At 42.5% G+C, this 18,080-nt stretch overlaps 1 protein-coding gene across 18 annotated transcripts in view; it reads left to right on the top strand.

Moving 5' to 3' along the window:
- Positions 1–18,080, top strand: part of PEAK1 (pseudopodium enriched atypical kinase 1) — a 313,439-nt gene that overhangs the window by 283,881 nt on the left and 11,478 nt on the right. For all 18 annotated transcript variants that reach the window (XM_061394757.1, XM_061394739.1, XM_061394745.1 and 15 more), the window contains one exon: positions 498–1,243. In XM_061394757.1, coding sequence (XP_061250741.1) covers positions 498–1,243 — 746 coding nt within the window. The remainder of the gene's footprint in view (positions 1–497; positions 1,244–18,080) is intronic.

Raw genomic sequence — 18,080 nt, 5'->3', positions numbered from 1 at the left:
AATGTAACTTTGGAACAAAGTTAATAGAATAGTATCTTCTGAGCACCAATCTAGCAGTCTCATTTGCTAATCCCGATTGTTTTTAGTAATGCTCCCAAGTATTTCTTTTTAACCTGCAAATGTTATCCTCTCTCTTCTGTCACAGTACAGTTATTTGAGTGTACTTAGTACTCTAGTGTAGTGAATACAGCACTCTTGGGGCCAGAAGTGGAGAATCAGGATTCCTTCTTGAAAGCAAAACCCATCGCCCTGTTCCTATGGCAAGGAAATACTGAGACATTGTTCACATTTGTTGCTCCCATTAGGTCTTGAATTCTACCTTTAAATTTAGCTAATTGTTCTTTGTTTTCTTTTACCGTTCTTGAATTAAGGTGTTAACTTCTTAAATTCTTATGGCTACTACATTTATTTCTGTTTAAGTTTCAATTATGTAACCAGAACAAACATTTTATTTAATTATTCTTTTTTTCTTCTTTCTTTATTCTAAAACAATCCAGGACAATCTAGAGCAGCCATGATACCTCCCAAGCATCCACGGCAGCCTAAGGGAGCTTTGGATGATGTCATCGCCTTTGGCGGGAAAACAGACCAAGAAGCACCCAACGCTTTGCAACCAACACCACCCCCACTGCCAAAGAAAATGATCATAAGAGCCAATACAGAGCCACTCTCCAAAGACCTCCAGAAGTCCCTGGAAACTACCCTTTGTGTCATGGCTAATCCCACCTACGATATCGACCCGAGCTGGGATGCCAGCAGTGCTGGCTCCTCGGTCAGCTATGAACTCAAGGGACTGGACGCTGAGTCTTACGACTCCTTGGAGAGACCTTTGTACAAGGAGAGACGTGTGCCCTCAGCAGCAAACAGCATCTCCAGCCTAACCACTCTCAGTATTAAAGATAGGTTTTCCAACAGCACAGAGTCCCTGTCCAGCCGGCGGGGTCCCTCTGGTAGACAGGGCCGGAGTATCCAGAAGCCACAGAGACAAGCACTTTATCGAGGACTTGAGAATCGTGAAGAAGTGGTGGGTAAAATCCGAAGCCTTCACACAGATGCGTTGAAGAAACTGGCTGTTAAATGTGAAGACCTCTTCATGGCTGGGCAGAAAGACCAACTCCGTTTTGGGGTAGACAGCTGGTCAGACTTCAGGCTAACCAGTGACAAGCCATGCTGTGAGGCCGGTGATGCAGTTTACTATACAGCTTCATACGCAAAAGATCCACTTAATAACTATGCAGTCAAGGTAAGAAAATATTATAAATCTGATTCTAATCCTCTCCAACACACTGTTATTGAGATGGGTGTGTATTTTTTCCCCTTTTCTCCATTCAGCAAAAACTTATTAAGTATCTGCCTTACACCAGATATTGTAATAGAAGAGGCCTTAACTTATTATCTAGAGGAGAAAACAGATTTATAAAGACAGACTTATAACACAGTATACTGAATGCTAAGATAGAAGTTAACCGAATTCTGTGGGAGCTTAGAAGGACCTTAACCCAGACTCTTGATGCCAAAACATTCTTCTTAAAGTAGGTAATACTTGAGTGGGATTGTTTGCAAAGATTTCCTATACAAATAAGGTCTATTATGTGCCTTTCACTCTCTATGTTTCTGTCTTTATTCCCTAGCAAATAAGAGACCCTTGTCTATCTCTGCTTTCTAACTCCTCTGCTTCTGAGAGAAATGTTTTTATAGAGGAAGGTAATCAATATTTGTTGATGTACAAGGAACTTTTTCGTGTTATATAATTTAATCTTCACATCAAGTTCATGGGGTTAAGATCTATTTATCCATTTGACAGGTGAGAATAAAGCTTAGGGTCACACAGCTAGCAATTAGTAAAGCTAGGATTTAAACACATCTCTCTGGCCCCATAGCCTACACTTTTTCTGTTATGTCACATCAATTTCTTAAATGTGTATCACCCATTCCAGACAGCCCACTTATTTAAGAAGGCTAAAACTCTTAGCATCAAGAACTCTTGAGCGATTACATTCACTGTAACAGTAAGCCATAGGCTTCATCAATGTAATAACTGAAGCATGGACTTTGAAATCCCAAAGATGTAGATCAAATCCTAACTCTTCCACTTAGCTCTGTCACAAGTTACTCCTCTGAGTGTCAGTTTCCTCAGCTTTCAGTTCAGTTCAGTCCCTCAGTCGTGTCCGACTCTTTGAGACCCCATGAATCGCAGCATGCCAGGCCTCCCTGTCCATCACCAACTCCCGGAGTTCACCCAGACCCACCTCCATTGGGTCAGTGATGCCATCCAGCCATCTCATCCTCTGTCGTCCCCTTCTCCTCCTGCCCCCAATCCCTCCCAGCATCAGAATCTTTACCAATGAGTCAACTCTTCGCATGAGGTGGCCAAAGTACTGGAGTTTCAGCTTCAGCATCATTCCCTCCAAAGAAATCCCAGGGCTCATCTCCTTCAGAATGGACTGGTTGGCTCTCCTTGCAGTCCAAGGGACTCTTAAGAGTCTTCTCCAACACCATAGTTCAAAAGCATCAATTCTTCGGCGCTCAGCCTTCTTCACAGTCCAACCCTCACATCCATACATGACCACAGGAAAAACCATAGCCTTGAGTAGATAGACCTTTGTTGGCAAAGTAATGTCTCTGCTTTTGAATGTGCTATCTAGGTTGGTCATAACTTTCCTTCCAAGGAGTAAGCGTCTTTTAATTTCATGGCTGCAATCACCATCTGCAGTGATTTTGGAGCCCAAAAAAATAAAGTCTGACACTGTTTCCACTGTTTCCCCATCTATTTGCCATGAAGTGATGGGACCAGATGCCATGATCTTCGTTTTCTGAATGTTGAGCTTTAAGCCAACTTTTTCACTCTCCACTTTCACTTTCATCAAGAGGCTTTTTAGTTCCTCTTCACTTTCTGCCATAAGGGTGGTATCATCTGCATATCTGAGGTGATTGATATTTCTCCCGGCAATCTTGATTCCAGCTTGTGTTTCTTCCAGTCCAGCGTTTCTCATGATGTACTCTGCATAGAAGTTAAATAAGCAGGGTGATAATATACAGACTTGACGTACTCCTTTTCCTATTTGGAACCAGTCTGTTGTTCCATGTCCAGTTCTAACTGTTGCTTCCTGACCTGCATACAGGTTTCTCAAGAGGCAGGTGAGGTGGTCTGGTAGAATAATAATCATACCCATCTTATGGGGCTGTTTGGGTGCAAGAAAACAAAATACTTAGTGATTGGTATTCACTTCTTTCACTATCCCTTAGCTTCTTCCCTATATTGCTAAGACAGCAACAATCTTTTGAGCCTCAATTTCCTCCTCTTTCAGATGTTTACAACAATGATGACCCATCTACTTTGTGGGATTGAGATTAGGATCAAGTGAGATAATGCATGTGAAAGAGTTTCTAAAAACATAAATCTCTATGTAAATATAACGTTGGTTCACCCTTTGCATAGTCCCTTTTTCCAGATTCTATTCACTGGTTCAAAACTAATTAACATATCTAAATGACTTGTACATGTTAATTTGGCTAGATAGACCAGATGGTATCTTAGTAAATTAATGAATAAGGTAAACTATTGGCCTTACCCGTCTTTCAAGACAGAACATATATTTGGACCAGACCTTCAGCTGACTGCTCTCTGCATTTGCAGCACCTAAGCCACTTCACTCTCTGGTGGTACTCAGAGTGACCTTGTGCCCCAGCCCACACTTCTTAAACTGAGGGATAAACTGCAGAGAGAGAATCTAGATTCAAGTTAATACATTACTGTTGAGTCTAAAAAGGCATGTTGAGATTCTGTGTAGTGTTCAAGAGCCGTTACACTAGTTGGAGTTATGGGACCTCATCTATCTCGGGCCTGTATGACTACAGGATCGCCAGTGCAGGATGAATGCCTATTTCAGAAAGGAACATTGAACTATCTGTTCTTTCAAAACAACTGAGAAGTAGGGCTTGACTAACTTTATGTATTATTGCTGTGCAATCTTGTCTCTTTCCCAAATCAATGGCCTGCTATTGATTTCTTTGCTTGTAATGATGCAAAAGCAATCTCCAAAGAACAGGTGGCAAGTGGTTATATACTGAGAGTTGTTGGCAGGTTTGGGAAAGGATGTTTTACACTAAATGGTGAATATAAATGTCTATTTGAAGACCCTCTAGGCATTTCTAGATGTACCCAATTGATAGTACAACCTTAAAGGAATAAGCTGCTAGGGTACTGTGAGCCCTACCTTTGCAGAAATAAACAAAAAAGACTAGTGGTTGGCTCATCAACTTTTTACTGTTTATCTTCTTAAAATTATCCCTTTCCATACTAATGAAATTTAAGAGTGACCAGGCAGGTATAACTCTCTCTCTCTTTTTTAATTGATGTATAGTTGATTTACAATGTGTTAATTCCTGCCATAGAGCAAGATGACTCGGTTATACACATATATACATTTTTTAATATTGTTTTCTGCTGTGATTTATCCCAGGATGTTGAATATAGTTCCCTGTGCTATATAGCATAACCTTGTTGTCCATCCATTCCATATGTAATACTTTGCATCTACTATCCCCAAACTCCCAGTCTGTCCCTCCCTCACGCCACCCCTACACACCCCCCACAACCGCAAGTCTGTTCTCTCTGTCTGTTAAGGAGACTAAAAGGTCTTTTAAAATGTTACAAAAGGAAGTTGGTGCTGGAATTTAATAATTTGAAAGTCAAAGGATACTGCTCCTTAAATACCACTGCTCCTTAAATACCAAATCCACTGTGGTGACAGAGTATTAAGATCTTAACTTTGGGTGTTGTCTTAGTTTGCTCAGACTGCAATAACAAAATACTAAGAATGGATGACTTAAACAACATAAATTTATTTTCTCACAGTTGTGAATGCTGGAAAGTCCAAGATCAAAGTTCCAACTGATTTAGTTTCTAGTGATGGCTCTCTTTCTGCCTTGCAGATGGCTGCCTTCTTTCAAACTCCTCACATGGCTCAGGGGGTTGGAGCTCTTTAGTGTCCCTTCTTGTGTGTGCTAAGTCACTTCAGTCGTGTCCAACTCTGTGCGACCCTGTGGACTGTAGCCCACCAGGCTCCTCTGTCCATGGGACTCTCCTGCTGTGTCCTCCTCCAAGGGATCTTCCCGACCAGGGATCGAACCCGCATCTCTTATGTCTCCTGCTTTGGTAGACAGGTTCTTTACCACTAGGGCCACCTGTATCTCTTCTTATAAGGACACTAATCCATATCAAGGCCCCACCCTTTTACTCTCAGTTAACCCTAATTACCTCTTTACAGGTCCTATCTCCAAATATAGTTAACACTGGAGGTTAACACATCAACATATGAATTTGAAGGTTCATGATTCAGTCCATAGCATTCTGCCCCTGACCCCCCAAAAAAAATTCATGTTCTTATCACATGCAAAATATGTTCAATCCATCCTAACAGCCCTGTAGGTAACTCATTCTAGCATCAACTCTAAAGTCCAAAGTCTCATCTAAATATCATAGAAATCAGATACATGTAAAACTCAAGGTCTGATAAATCCTGAGGCAAATTGCCTCCCCAACTATAAACCTATGAAACTAGCCAAGTTATATGCTCCCAGAATACAGTGGTGGGCAAGCATGGGATAGACTGTCCCATTCTAAAAGGGAGAAATCAGAAGGAAGGAGGGGATGATGGGTTCCAGCAAGTCCAAAATCTTGCAAGACAAATTCCATTAGATATTAAGCCTCCAGAACAATCCTCTTGGACTCAGTACTCTGTCTTCCAGGCCCACTGGGGTGACAGAATCACCCGTGTCTCTGCTGGGCACCCTGATCCTTTGGGTCTTTGTAAGGACCCACCCACATGACTGCCAGGGCAGCCCGCCCCTGAGGCACTGGAGAGGCAGCCCGGCCCTTCAAAACCAAGCAGGAACCAGCCTTGCTTCTGGGCCTGTGGTGGGAGTAGCAGCCCTGTGGTGATCCCTGAAACACCTTTTCAGGGTCATTCTTCCCTCGCCTTAAAGAACAGTGCATGTTCACAGCTAAATAGCTCTAGGACCCATTAGCCTTCCTTCACTCCACCCAGCTTTCTCTGTCCCTTTAGTCCAAACTGACAGCGCCTTTGCCCGTGTAACCCCATCTCTCTTTCTGGCTTCTGCTGAGGTGGCTGATTAAGTCCACGAGTCACAGTCTGTCTCCTTATCAAATGGCTGTTCTGCTACACCCTTAGTATTCTCTTTAGAACAAGTTTTCTCATTTTTCGTGGTGTGGGTTGGCTGTGAGTTTTCTAAATCTTCAAATTCTGGTTCCTTGTTGCTTAACAATTCCTTCTTCAGCTCTTTCTCCCTCTGCACTTCACTATAAGCAGTCAAAAGGAAGCAAGTTGTTCCTTTAATACTTTGTCTCTCAGCTAAATATTCAATTTCATTGCTCACAAGTTCTGCCTTAACAAAATGCTGGAACAGAGTTTAGCCAAGTTCTTTGCCATTTTTAAAGAATTCTCACCTGTTTTCCTAGTTGCTAATAAATGTTCCTCATTTCTGAGACCTCACCAGAATCACCCTTAATGTCCATATTTCTAGCAACAGTCTGTTCATAAGTTTCTAAGCTTTTTCTATCATGGCTTTTAAAACTCTTTAAGCTTCTACCCAATTCCAAAGCCACTTCTTTCTGCATTTTGGGGTACTGCTTACAGCAGTCCCCTACTTCTCAGCAACAAAATCTTAGTCTGCTCGGGGCCACCATAATAAAATACCATAGACTGGATATATTTTCTCCTAGTTTGGGAGATTGGAAAGGAAGATTCTCTTCTTGGCTTCTTGCTGGGTTCTTATGTCCACAGTTGGGAGGGTAGGGGAGAGAGTATGTCACATTGGATGTTGGGGCTTTAACATTTGAGTCTTGAGAAGACATAATTCAGTTCACAGCTTTATTCTGTTTTTCATTCAATATGACTATCTTTATGATTTTCCCTGGTCTTAAACTAAAAGACATCACAACATAGAATAAAGGAAAGTAGTCAGCTAATGTGAGTCCAAATTCTCTATCTGTCATTGTGTATACCCAAGCAAGTCATATAAGCTCTCTTGATTTTCACTGCCCTACCTACCTCATGAGATTGTTATAGGCATATGTGTTTATGTAGTGAAACTGTTTTTGTAGATTATGAAGTATATATAAAATATAATAAAATAATGCATTAGTGTTGTTAACAATAATGGAAAATTACTTCTCAACATTCTTTTGGTCATTCACTATTATTCTTCATTAATATTAGGCACTGCTGCTGCTGCTAAGTCGCTTCAGTCCTGTGTGACTCTGTGCGACCCCATAGACGGCAGCCCACCAGGCTCCCCCATCCCTGGGATTCTCCAGGCAAGAACACTAGAGTGGGTTGCCATTTCCTTTTCCAGTGCATGAAAGTGAGGAGTGAAAGTGAAGTCACTTAGTCGTGTCTGATTCCTAGCGACCTCATGGACTGCAGCCCACCAGGCTCCTCCGTCCATGGGATTAGCCTGAGCATATTTTAATAGACTCTGCACTTAGATATTTTCTTTCTCATTCCTTCAAAGTCATAAACATCTTTCCTTAAAATTATGAGAGAAAGCTACTAAGTGTAACAATCCTTCAGAATTTTAGTACTACCAAAAATTGGAAACAAACCAAGTGCCTGATATTAAGGAAATAATTTAATAAATCATGGTGTGTTGGCCCAATGGAATGTTTTCAGCTATTAAAAGTGTTATTATGAAGATTATTTAAAATCATGGAAAACATTTTTTACATTGATTAAGTGTCACATTAAAATAGCAGAATACCAAAAACTGTGCTGCTGCTACTGCTAAGTCGCTTCAGTTGTGTGCGACTCTGTGCGACCCCATAGACGGCAGCCCACCAGGCTCCCCCTTCCCTGGGATTCTCCAGGCAAGAACACTGGAGTGGGTTGCCATTTCCTTCTCCAATGCATGAAAGTGAAAAGTGAAAGGGAAGTCGATCAGTCATATCCGACTCTTAGCGACCCCATGGACTGCAGCCCACCAGGCTCCTCCATCCATGGGATTTTCCAGGCAAGAGTACTGGAGTGGGGTGCCATTGCCTTCTCTGACCAAAAACTGTAACCATAACTTAAAAAAAGAATTGACCTACAAAATGGTAATATACAAATGATTTCTGTGTTAGAGTAGTAGTGATTATGGACAGTTTTTATTTTGTTTAAAAAATGATGTCATAATGTCTTTTCAGTGAAAAAACTAAGGAATTGAAGATTATGGATTATTTGATAGTGAGCTTCTTGAAGGCACAGGTGTCCTTACTTATTATCTCCATAGGGCCCATCCTCCGAACACAAATTATAAACAGCTCCTGCTTCATGCTACCCAGCTTTGCACTCATTAATTCCTCTCTTTGGACTGCTTTTCTGGGAAGATCATTGTCTGTACAGGTAACCTATTTCAGAATCACCTGTGGGATCCTCGTTAAAAATGTGCTTACCTTGATCCCATCTCACACCTACAGAATCAGCATTTCTGGAAGTGAGGCCTGGGCAACTACACTGTTAGCCAGCACCTTCAGGTGGTCCCTCCACAAAATTTCGGGACTGTTGATATAGCGGTTAAGAATTTAGATTGTTGTCAGAAAGACTTGTGTTTAAATTTGTACTTTAGCTATCTTATGAGCTGTGTTACCTTGGCCCAGTTACTTGCCTTTTCTAAGCCCATTGTCTTTATTTGTAAAGTGGAGAAAATACTGGATTCTCGCTAAAGCCGTTGTGAAAAATCACAAGAGTCAGTTGTACCTGGAGATGTATATAGTACTCAGAGCATCATTTGACACAAAGTAAGCTTTCAGTAAATGGTAGCTACTATTTCCACCACTCCATTGTCATGTCGGAGAAGGCAGTGGCACCCCACTCCAGTACTCTTGCCTGGAAAATCCCATGGATGGAGGAGCCTGGTGGGCTGCAGTCCATGGGGTCGCTAAGAGTCGGACATGACTGAGCGACTTCCCTGTCACTTTTCACTTTCATGCATTGGAGAAGGGAATGGCAACCCACTCCAGAGTTCTTGCCTGGAGAATCCCAGGGATGGGCGAGCCTGGTGGGCTGCCGTCTATGGGGTCGCACAGAGTCAGACACGACTAAAGTGACTTAGCAGCAGCAGCATTCTCATGTACCTAGAAAACTTCTCATTCAATCATGTCCTGCTCTTTGCCACCCCATTGACTGTAACTCACCAGGCTCCTCTGTCCATGGAATTCTCCAGGCAAGAATACTGGAGTGAGTAGCCATTCCTTTCCCCAGGGGATCTTCCCAACCCAGGGATCAAACCTGCATCTCCTACATTGCAGACAGATTCTTTACCATCTGAGCCACTGGGGAAGCCCAGAAAATATAGGAAGCCTATATTTTCTTAAACAATCCAGCTCTGTGAATTTTTTTCTCTTGTCTTCTGAGAATATGTTGATGGCTCCTCTCTGTGTACCCACTCTATACATAGTGGATTTCTCTACCACTGTTCTATCATGCTACAGTTCTACAGTACTGTACTGTGCTATGCTAAGTCACTTCAGGCATGTCTGACTCTTTGCAACCCTATGAACTATAGCCCCCCAGGTTCCTCTGTCCATGGGATTCTCCAGGCAAGAATACTAGAGTGGGCTGCCATGCCCTCCTCCAGGGAATCTTCCCTAACCCAGGGATTGAATCTGCATCTCTTATGTTGCCTGCATTTGCAGGCAGGTTCTTTACCACTCACGCCACCTGAGAAGCCCATTCAATACTACCATTACCCAATTAAAGTAACATGCCTCCCCTCCCCACTGTTATACTTGAGCTTCCCTGCAGCAGGGAACATGGCTTGCTAATCCATATATCTTTATTATATTATTAATCTAATATCCTTAGCATTAGACAGCATTATATACTAATATAATGTTGCATACATAGTGGGCATTCAATAAATATTTCTTGACCTTTCAGCAAACATTGACTGTATAAAACATTGTAATATCTGTATGCGTTTACAGAAATACATATGAATAAGGCAAAAGCCTTGCCCTCAAAGAGCATGTATTCCAGTGGGAAAGACAAAGGCATAAGTAACTTTTAAACAAGACATTATAGTAAAGGTTAAGAGTGGTGTGAAGATGTAAAGATAAAGATTAATAAATGAAAGAAGTCATTTTAACATTGTTAAATCTCAGGGCCAATAAAAAAAAGGGCCTCTAGGGTCTACTTCATATTATTCTTAGGGGCAAATACAGTATATGGAGAGAATAGTGGAAAATGGAGCCGGGAAGATTTGGGACCAAATTTAGAGGCTTTGATTGATGAGCTTAAGAGGTTAGCCTTTATTTTGTGTTTTGTGGGAAACCATTAAGGATTTTTAAACAGAGAGATAACATAAGATTAATGATTTTAGAGATTAATGGTTTTAAAAATAAACTGTGGTGGAAAAGTTCAGAAGCATTGGAAGCAGGGAAGCCAATCATTATGCTGTTGTAACAGTCCAGGTAAATAATGATGAGATCTTGCAATAAGACCATCAAAAAAAGAGACAGGTGGTGAAGGAGCCGAGGTAGGCAATTGACCACCTCTGGTGAGTGCCTGGATGTAGGATGAGGGCACTGATGCTAAGATTTCATGAAGGAGCAACCCCAGGAGGATGGTGATGCCGTTAACTGAAATATGAATCAGGAAAGCCAGAAAGATGAGCTCTCTGTGTAGTGTGCCCATGGGACAGCCAAGTCAAGAGAAAATGTGTAGCCAGATAAATACGTGAGTTTGGTACTCAGAAGAGAGGTCAAGGTTACCTAGTGCTCTCATCAACTTGATTTAGTTCAAACTGGGAATGTATGATATTGTAGTGGTAGAGTCTGCATATTGGGAAAAGGCCCACACAGCTAAGTGACCTAAAGCAGAAGAATTTGAAAGGGATATAGCAAAGGACAAAGAACCCACAGATCAGAGTTGAAGATTCAGGAAGGTGTGGGCAATATAAGGAGAAGGCAGGAGTTGAATCTCTGGTAAACCTCAAAAAAACACAAAAAAATACAGTCTTGGTAGCAGCGGAAGTGGATATCAAATGCAGTGAGTTAGGGAAGTGTGGAACAGGGAGGCTGAGGAGACAGTGAGCACAGTGCATTTTTAAGAGCTTTGGTGAAGAAAAGACCACATTGATTCCTAGACAGTATTTAACCTTCAGCTCCTGTTTGTGTCATTCTTGTCTCCTTTTATCCCCTCATCACCATTTGGTGAGCCACCATGCAGTAGATTGGACCGTCTGTCTCTGTGGCTGCATGTTGGCTGGCTTCCAGCCCTTAACTTCTCTGTTCTAAATAAAATCCACCCTACTTTTGCCACCTTTCAAAGGATCTGGGTAGCCACTGAACAAACACGTAATCTTCAAAGTGCACTCATCAACTTTCAAACGGCAGGCCTTCGTCGTTCCAAACAGGAAGAACCTGAGAACAGGGAGGAACAATTACTTTTGCGTATCGTCATCAACTTTTATGGCAGGCTGCCTCTCCATTCCTACATGGAACTTGTCCTATTAGATCATACCTGAATCAGTGGAGTAGCCCTGCTGTTCCTCAGTGTTATCCTTGAGTGGACAAATGACAGCTTTTTGCCTAGAAGCAGGGTGGACAGTTGGTAAAATTATGGCTCAGTGTCCATAGGACATTCTTTTTCCACTGTTGTTATGAGATCATTTTATAACAAATGCTGCTATGTGAGACCACATGAGAAATTGATGAAATTACTTTGAGGAAGGCAATGAAAATCTTTTGTAAGCAAAAGTATACATTTCTGACTTATTTTTGCAGCAGTTCCAACTCTGTGGTAGTAGGTATCTTCTTTTTTTAAAGGAGTCCTGGTCTTTGTTCTCACAGAGAGAGCACACAAAGCTCAGTGAAGGTGCTCACTTCCCTATTGCAGCAGTGGAGCAGCTTCTTTTCTTCCAGCTATGCCAAGAATCTTGTTAAAAGCTTGTAATAAAGTAGAGGTGAACTGTGAGACCAACATCTTTTATTGCATTTTGACTCTGGAGTCTCCATTGATCTCATTTGGGTGGTTGCTGAGAAAGCAAGACAGTAAATGAAAAAGCATTAATAGGAATAACTGGGATTGGTAGGAATTTACAACTAGATCAGACTATAGGATCAGGCAGTTAATTGCTGGCTTAGTGACAAGGAACCAACTATATCGAGGAAACCATTTTCATTTTCATAATGCAACGCAAATGTGCCCAACATTGGACCTTCCCAGAAAGCGACTGATCAGCAGCCAGCTCTACAGACTCATAGCCACCCTAGGTCAGTGTCCACTATATTTCACTGCTGAATGCATACAGAAGTGCCTTAAAGTCTCTACTGGAAATTGGTTTCAAAAGGACAGATTTGGGGTACTCATGTAAACCAAGAATCAAAATGAACTGTCTAGTGGGAAAAGAGCCACAGCTTTAATTAATAAAGTGAGAGGACACAGCTGAGAATTATAAATTGGGATTCAAACTAATAGAATTCCTAATCTGGGCCCTCAGCAGGTTGTTCAACTGGTTTGTGCCTCCGTTTCTCCAGTGTGATCATCCTGGGTGTCACCTGTTCAGCCTAAATTACTGGCTCAGGAACACACATGAATTTCTTTTGCTCCATATGCTGAGTGGGAGCATAAAAAGAATTCAGTGCGTACAAATCACAAATAAAATAGTGAAATCTTATACAGTTGCCTTCTTGAATTTCTTTTCTAGACTCCAAAATGTTGGGGGGTGGGGGGGCGGGCATGCAAACATTTTTACAGCAAGTCAAGCTGTAAAATACCTGGCCTCCTGACAGGTCTCATGGCAGATTTCTACAGCACGGAGTTCTGATTCCTGGGGGCCCAGACAGTACTTATATAGTAAACACTTAATCCATTTTGAATATGATTGTAACAGCACTGAGCATGTATGGTCTTACCTCTGTAGCAGCAAGTAAGGCCGTACTCCTCCTGGGCAGATCAAAGAACTGAGATCTATCAGTGATCAGCCTGTATTCTCAGAGTGAGGTCATACCAAATACTGAATATCAATTTAGAATTCGCCGCTTTTCATTCTTCGCCCTTTCCCATATGCTGCTGTGCTCTGGGGTGATGTGACAGAGTAGCACAGATGGTACAATGCATGTGCAGTCGTCAGCGTGTATCATTTCTGTCCCTCTGCCATTCATTCCCCGCAACATCGTCTCACTTAAGGTTCACTGAGGTCCTGTAAAGTGCACAGAGCAAGCTGGAAATGGGAATCCCTGCTGATAAAGTGGAAGTCAGCTGAAGGCACACTAGGCCAATTGGGCCCATAATAGAAAAATAAAAGCTAATGTAGAATATTTTTGAAGAGTCCTGTGTTTTATACCTATTGCTTCCTTTGGAGAAAAGGAAAAATTGAATGGAATGACAAAGAACAGTGTTGTTTTGTGTGGGTTTGTACAGCACAAAACCCCTGAGCCTCCAGGGCAGCCTGGACTCAGCAGACAGCCCCCATTGTTCAGATATGACTCATTTGTGTAGTCAGGTCATGAGCATTTATTACCCAGATTTGTCTGCCCTTGCCCCCTCCCCATCAGCTTGCCAGCTTCCATCTGTTTCATAAGAGCTAATCGTATATTCTAGCTGTTCTGAGTAAATAAGCCTTATGGCTAAACCAGGTCAGATGTCACCGTTCTTAGTATTTGTGTAGCCACACTGAGTGTGCACTCGGTGCCTGGCTCTGTGCTGGGCCCTAAAGATACACATATCTGCTCTTAAGACAGACAAAAAATGTGACCACTGTAATAATAGAAACATGTACATGAGACGTAGCTAAACACAGAAAGGAGATTTAGGGCATTTAGCACTTTCTGTTTTTGACACACATGACACACGTGAGGACTTTAAAGGAAAAAATAAGTGTGAATCCCTCAGGCAGATGATGGGAGAAGAGGCGCCTCAGTCAGAGAGATCCCCTGGATGGTAGGATTAGGGTGCTGGCTGCAGGGAGTTCAGTGTGGCAAAAGTAGGAGATAGGGGAGAAATCAGCCTAGTAAGGGAAGCCAGGCCAGGACTTTATCCTCTGGAGATAATGGGAAACCCCTAGGAAGTTTATTCGATTTTTTTTGAAAGATGGCTCTTGTGGCTACATAAAAGGTATATTTGAGGGAAATCACATGAGAGCTGGGGAGACCAGTTGGAAATCTTTGGTAGCAGACCAGCAAGTGATAATGGTAGCCATAGAGATGGAGAAAAGAGAATTTGAAAGCGTATGGGAACAAAATCAGTCGAAGCTGGTGATTAACAAGATGCAGGGAATGAGGTTGGAGGAGAAACCCAGAGTGAACTTGATAATTCATCTAGACGCTGGGGCAGATAACGGGGCCATTCACCAAAAGCGGGCATAATAGAACAGGAAATTTGGTGGGGAAAAGTTCGGGTTTGGTTATGTTGACTTTAAGGCATCTATCTATAGGTTGGGACATATATGGAGAGAAATCAAGTAGGCCCTTGTATAGATAAGTCTGAAGCTCATAGATAAGTTTGGATCGCAAATGTAGATGTGGAAGTCAGCAGTATATCACGATGGTTGAAGCCATGAGCTTCCTGAAGGGAGAGCGTCAATGAGAAAAGAGAGCAGACCCCTCAAACACCAGTATTTCAGGGAGCCTTTGGGAGGAAGGGTTGAGTAAGTAAGAACTGATAATGCCACTCCCCAGTCAACAACTGTGAACAGCCATCCAGTTTTGCCAGATGTCCACCTTCCCCCCTCCCCATCTTCCTACTTCATTGCCTTAAACTGAATCGGTACTGAAAGGGTGGAAAGTGTACTCCTTCATTACAGGTCCCGGGCATCGTGGGCATTCTGACAGTGTTCGACACGTTACCTTGTCTTCTCTGTCCCAGCTGCTTTTAGTGAGGCTTTGCATCAAAGGCCCCCACAGTCTACTTTTTTAAAGTTAGCTATCTAGCTAGATTAAGATTATTATAACAAACATAAATGCTCTATAATGGCAAGTTTGCCTCAACGGTATGCAGAGAAGTTGCCAGGAGCAACACAGAAAATGAGGTCCTGCGTTGAAATGAACGTTTGGAATTAAACTTCCCAGGTTGTGTGTGGGGAATCCATTGTCAGCCCTGTTTCCCCACTAAGATCAGGCTTGTGTGAGGGTTATGGACTTTGACTCGGGTCTTAGAAGGTCTCAGAAGAGATTAACTTGGCTCTGATTCTGGAAGCATTTTTTTCCCCCATTTTCCAACAGGCGATTTGTCTGTGGTTAAGAAGTTCCCACTGTATCTGGGGGCTCTGGCCTGGTGCTTCAGGATGTCGTGTTCTCCAGACAGGAAGTCCCTGAGGAGCCGTCATGTACTTTTTTGAATGCTCAATTGATGGGAGTCAGTCTTTCTCCTCTCCTTCTCTGTTCTCACTCGTCTTGATTAACTCAGACAAGCACGTAGTTTCCCCCAGCCTCTTTTTTTGTGACAGTGTATTGTCCACGTTGGTGGGTGTGGAACCATCAGCTGACTGGCTCTCCTTTTTGATGTTCTTCTGGCTTTCTTTGGGAGAAGTAGCTTGTGAGAGGGCAAGCAGGCAAAGGTCAGTGTGCCCAGGATTGGTGTCCCCTCCTGCTTGTGCTCCCCACGCGAAGCCTTCCCTCTACATGAATTAGGCATTGCCACTTCCGTGGAACGGAGAACGTGTCCATAAAGAGACCGATAGCGTGTTTGGAGACTCAGCCTTCTCCAGCCTGGTTTTTTTTCTCTTGCTGCAGTTTCCATGCAGGTGACTTGTGGATCTTGATGTCGCAGCTCCCTCTAGTGTCACTGTGGCTCAGGCTCTCCTAGGGCTTTTCTTCCCATTCAGAAAATGTACGCAATACAGTCTGCCAAAATCGCCAGCATTTTAAATAGGTTTTCCCATACATAGTAAAAACAAATATGAGATGATTTCTCTCCCATTACAAAATGGAATCTTACATGAAGATATGGGACCATTCCAGCTCCAGTTTTGTTCCTATTTCAGAATTTTGTGGAGCCAAGGAGTCCTGTGGAAATCATTCTTCTAGGGGAGTGGAGGCTTCGGTTTCAGTTGAAGCCAGCTTGGGTTTCAGTTGAAGCCAGCTACCCTCTGTAAGGAAGGAATGTGAATTCCTTTCAAGAAAGGTAAATGAAAATGGGAGGCCAAGAAGTTACTCTGATCTCTGCAGCAGAGAAAATACTGAGTAAGAGAAGAAGGAAAAAACAAGCAGCAGGAAGACCCCTCTCCATTTGTTCTGGAAAGACTGGTTTGTTTTCTGAAATGACTTTTGAACTAGAAATTCATCTTCTGAAGCCAAGTCGTTTTGAGGTTTTTTTTAAACCAAAGGAGTCAAGTTATTAATATTTGAAAAATGGCTACTTTGTGGTGAATAGAATAATGTAACACTCCTACCTAAATTAACATCATTGCACCCTCCATAATAAGGATTTATGAGATACTCATCATATGAAAAACCCTGTTATGGACCTCTCCATAGGTCTGTGTTTTGGTTGTAACTGTTTTCTTAGTTATGAGCTAATTAAAAGCACTAGTAGTTTGTTTTCTTCTTTCATACTCCAGCCTTCTCCCTTTTTCCTTTGCCCTTACAACTAGAGTGACCAGTTATTCTTCAGCCTGTCTCCATATTATAAGATGAAGAGATAGGAAGTGCCAGCTCCTCAGCGTGGCTCTCTAAACAGACTATTTTCCTTCAGAGCATCCAAAGTGACTGAACAATTTATCATTTCTTCTTCATAAATCACTTTGAACCTTTATCTCAAGTTGATCTGTGAAGCCAAACATAAATTCTTGTTGTAGTATCCATGTTCTTATCTACTCACAAAACTCTGAGATAGCTTCTAAAATTGTGTGTGGGGGTGTGTGTGTGGAGTATGTATAGATACAGTTAGAATAGAAGTAACAATTAGAATATCTTCTCTGTTTTTAATGGCAAGCCACGAGGTGGCAAGTTTTTTTTCTGTGCAACTTGGCACAGTGAAAAGTACAGTTTGGCTTAACAGTTCTCTTCCTTAGTCTTAGACTGGCCCATCTTAAATCAGAATATAGTGCTGATCTAGACTTGTTGGTCCGGGCTGACCTGGCATGGAGGTGGGAAACCTTAATAGTCCCTGTTTAGCCACCCTCTGCCAAACCTGTCATCAGAGAGCCTCACTGCTGGGGCATGTAGCTCTCAGACCCCAAAGAAAGATGACATTTTCTGTCTTGCTCTCTGAAAAAATGGGCTGCTGCTGCTGCTAAGTCACTTCAGTGGTGTCCAACTCTGTATGATCCCATAGACGGCAGCCCACCAGGCTCCCCCGTCCCTGGGATTCTCCAGGCAAGAACACTGGAGTAGGTTGCCATTTCCTTCTCCAATGCGTGAAAGTGAAAGTGAAGTCGCTCAGTCATGTCCTACTCTTCGAGACTCCATGGACTGCAGCCTACCAGGCTCCTCTGGTGTGTGGGATTTCCCAGGCAAAAGTAATGGAGTAGGGTGCCATTGCCTTCTCCAGAAAAAATGTGAGGATTCTATAATGCATCGCTTTTTAACATTTACAAGTTGTCATTGTTTTAGTCATTATGAATGTTACATTTGTACAGTTTAGTAGTTTACAGGGGTTTCCCTGATGACTCAGACAGTAAAGAATCCGCCTGCAATGAGGGAGACCTGGGTTTGATCCCTGGGTTGGGAAGATCCCCTGGAGGAGGGCATGGCAACCCACTCCAGTATTCTTGCCTGGAGAACCCCATGGACAGAGGAGCCTGGCGGACTACAGTCCATGGGGTCGCAAAGAGTCAGACACAACTGAGCGACTAAGCACAGGACAGCACAGCAGCAGTAGTTTACAATTATGCTGTGCCTACTTGATCTCATTTGATTCTCACACCTGCCCTATGAAGCAGGTTTCGGTATTCTTTATATTGTCTCTTTTACTTAGAAAGACTGGGACCCAAAGAAATTAAGAGAAATGACCAAGGTTACACAGCTGGTAGCGGGGCTAAATGCTAGGCCTTTCAAGTCCTTGGCAAGTTTCCCTTCTATAGGGTGACAGAGTTTAACTACAGTGTCATTCAGCCAAACTCAGTGGTATTTGACT

The sequence above is a fragment of the Bos javanicus genome, chromosome 21 (genome assembly GCF_032452875.1).
Source record: "Bos javanicus breed banteng chromosome 21, ARS-OSU_banteng_1.0, whole genome shotgun sequence".
In the NCBI taxonomy this organism is placed as follows: domain Eukaryota; kingdom Metazoa; phylum Chordata; class Mammalia; order Artiodactyla; family Bovidae; genus Bos; species Bos javanicus.
This window is presented reverse-complemented; position numbering and strand designations above follow the sequence as displayed.